We start from the raw sequence: 1322 nt of genomic DNA, 5'->3' as shown, positions 1-1322 counted from the left end.
CCTTCACCTTCTGCCATGATTGTAAGTTTCCTGAGGTCTCCCCAGCCATGCTGAACTGTGAGTCAATTAAACCTCTTTCCTTAATAAGTTACCCAGTCTCGTGTATTTCTTCACAGCAGCATGAGAATGGACTAATACAGTATGTACAATTACAGGTTGCTAGTCCCTTTTCAGTGCTTTAAGGATTTCTGTCTTCCATATTTTCTGATGAGTAGTCTGTGACCATTCTTATCTTTGTGCCATATTTTCTCATTTTTTTCTGACCCTCCCTTCTGAGACTCCAATTACAAATATCCTAGACTTCTTAATATCATTCAAAAGATTACTGATGTTTGTTTCATTTTTTTTTTTAAGTTTCCAACTGGTAATCAATTTATTAAAATAGTTGACTTAAACGTCTACAATGGTGACTTCCATCTCAACTCCTGGCTCAATACTGATGGAAGTAATCTGCTTAACAGTCTCAGAAGGGCTGTACAAGTCAATGAGTCTCTTGTGGATTCTCATCTGGAAACGATCCCATGGCTTAGAACCTTCACCACATGGAGTTTTTTTCTTATAGTGATTAGTAGGCATTCGAACTGGTCTTTTCACTTGGAGATTCTTTTCCTTTGCTCCTCTGATCAAGTCAGCACACACCTTCTCCAGGGATTTTACGTTGCAGCTTGTTAGAGTGATTCGAATTTGGTGAATTGCCACCTTCTGCTCCATGGTTGTTTTTCCGGTATCCTTAAAAGCCATGGCTGCTGCGCGGCTTCCTGACCGACTTCTTCGGTGGCGAGAGCTAACAGCGGTGAGTCAGGAGCAGGTGTGGGCGGATCAGAGCTCCGCACCACCCACCACCACGTCTTCCTCAAAGAGGTGTTTCATGTTTTAAAATCTTAATTTCCTTCTGTTTCACTTTGTGTAAAATCTGTCTTCAAGTTTGGTGGTCTTTTTTTGGGCCAATATCTAATCTAAAGTTTATCCTATCCAGTATGTTTCTCATTTCAAATATTGTGTTTTCTAGCTGCAGAGTCTGATTTGTATTTGAAAACGTTTTTTATTTTTCTCATCGTCTTAAACATTTGGAGTATACTTATAACCATTGTTTTACTGTTGCTATCTGCTGATTCTATCATCTGTGAAATTACTAGATCTGTTTCTATTGATTGATTTGATTCCTGCTCTGGTTGGGAGGCAATATTTTCCCTACTTTGCTTACTTGGTAATTTTTTTTTATCAAAATAAATTTATAAAAGTAAACTTCATTTACAATTGGACATGATGAATTTTACGTTTTTGTGTCCTGGATTTTTCTGTATTCCTTTAAATATTGTCGG

At 37.9% G+C, this 1322-nt stretch overlaps 1 protein-coding gene and 1 pseudogene across 1 annotated transcript in view; one reads left to right on the top strand and one right to left on the bottom strand.

Moving 5' to 3' along the window:
• Positions 1-390: 390 nt before the first annotated feature.
• LOC105515252 lies at positions 391-741 on the bottom strand (annotated as a pseudogene).
• TMC1 (transmembrane channel-like 1) overlaps positions 740-1322 on the top strand; it is a 190132-nt gene continuing 189549 nt past the window's right edge. The window contains exon 1 of the mRNA XM_011947044.1: positions 740-793. Within this exon, the coding sequence (XP_011802434.1) occupies positions 740-793 (54 nt within the window). The remainder of the gene's footprint in view (positions 794-1322) is intronic.

The sequence above is a fragment of the Colobus angolensis genome, unplaced genomic scaffold (assembly GCF_000951035.1).
Source record: "Colobus angolensis palliatus isolate OR3802 unplaced genomic scaffold, Cang.pa_1.0 Scaffold257, whole genome shotgun sequence".
NCBI lineage: Eukaryota > Metazoa > Chordata > Mammalia > Primates > Cercopithecidae > Colobus > Colobus angolensis.
The sequence above is the reverse complement of the archived record's forward strand: the minus strand, read 5'-3'. Positions and strand labels throughout refer to the sequence as shown.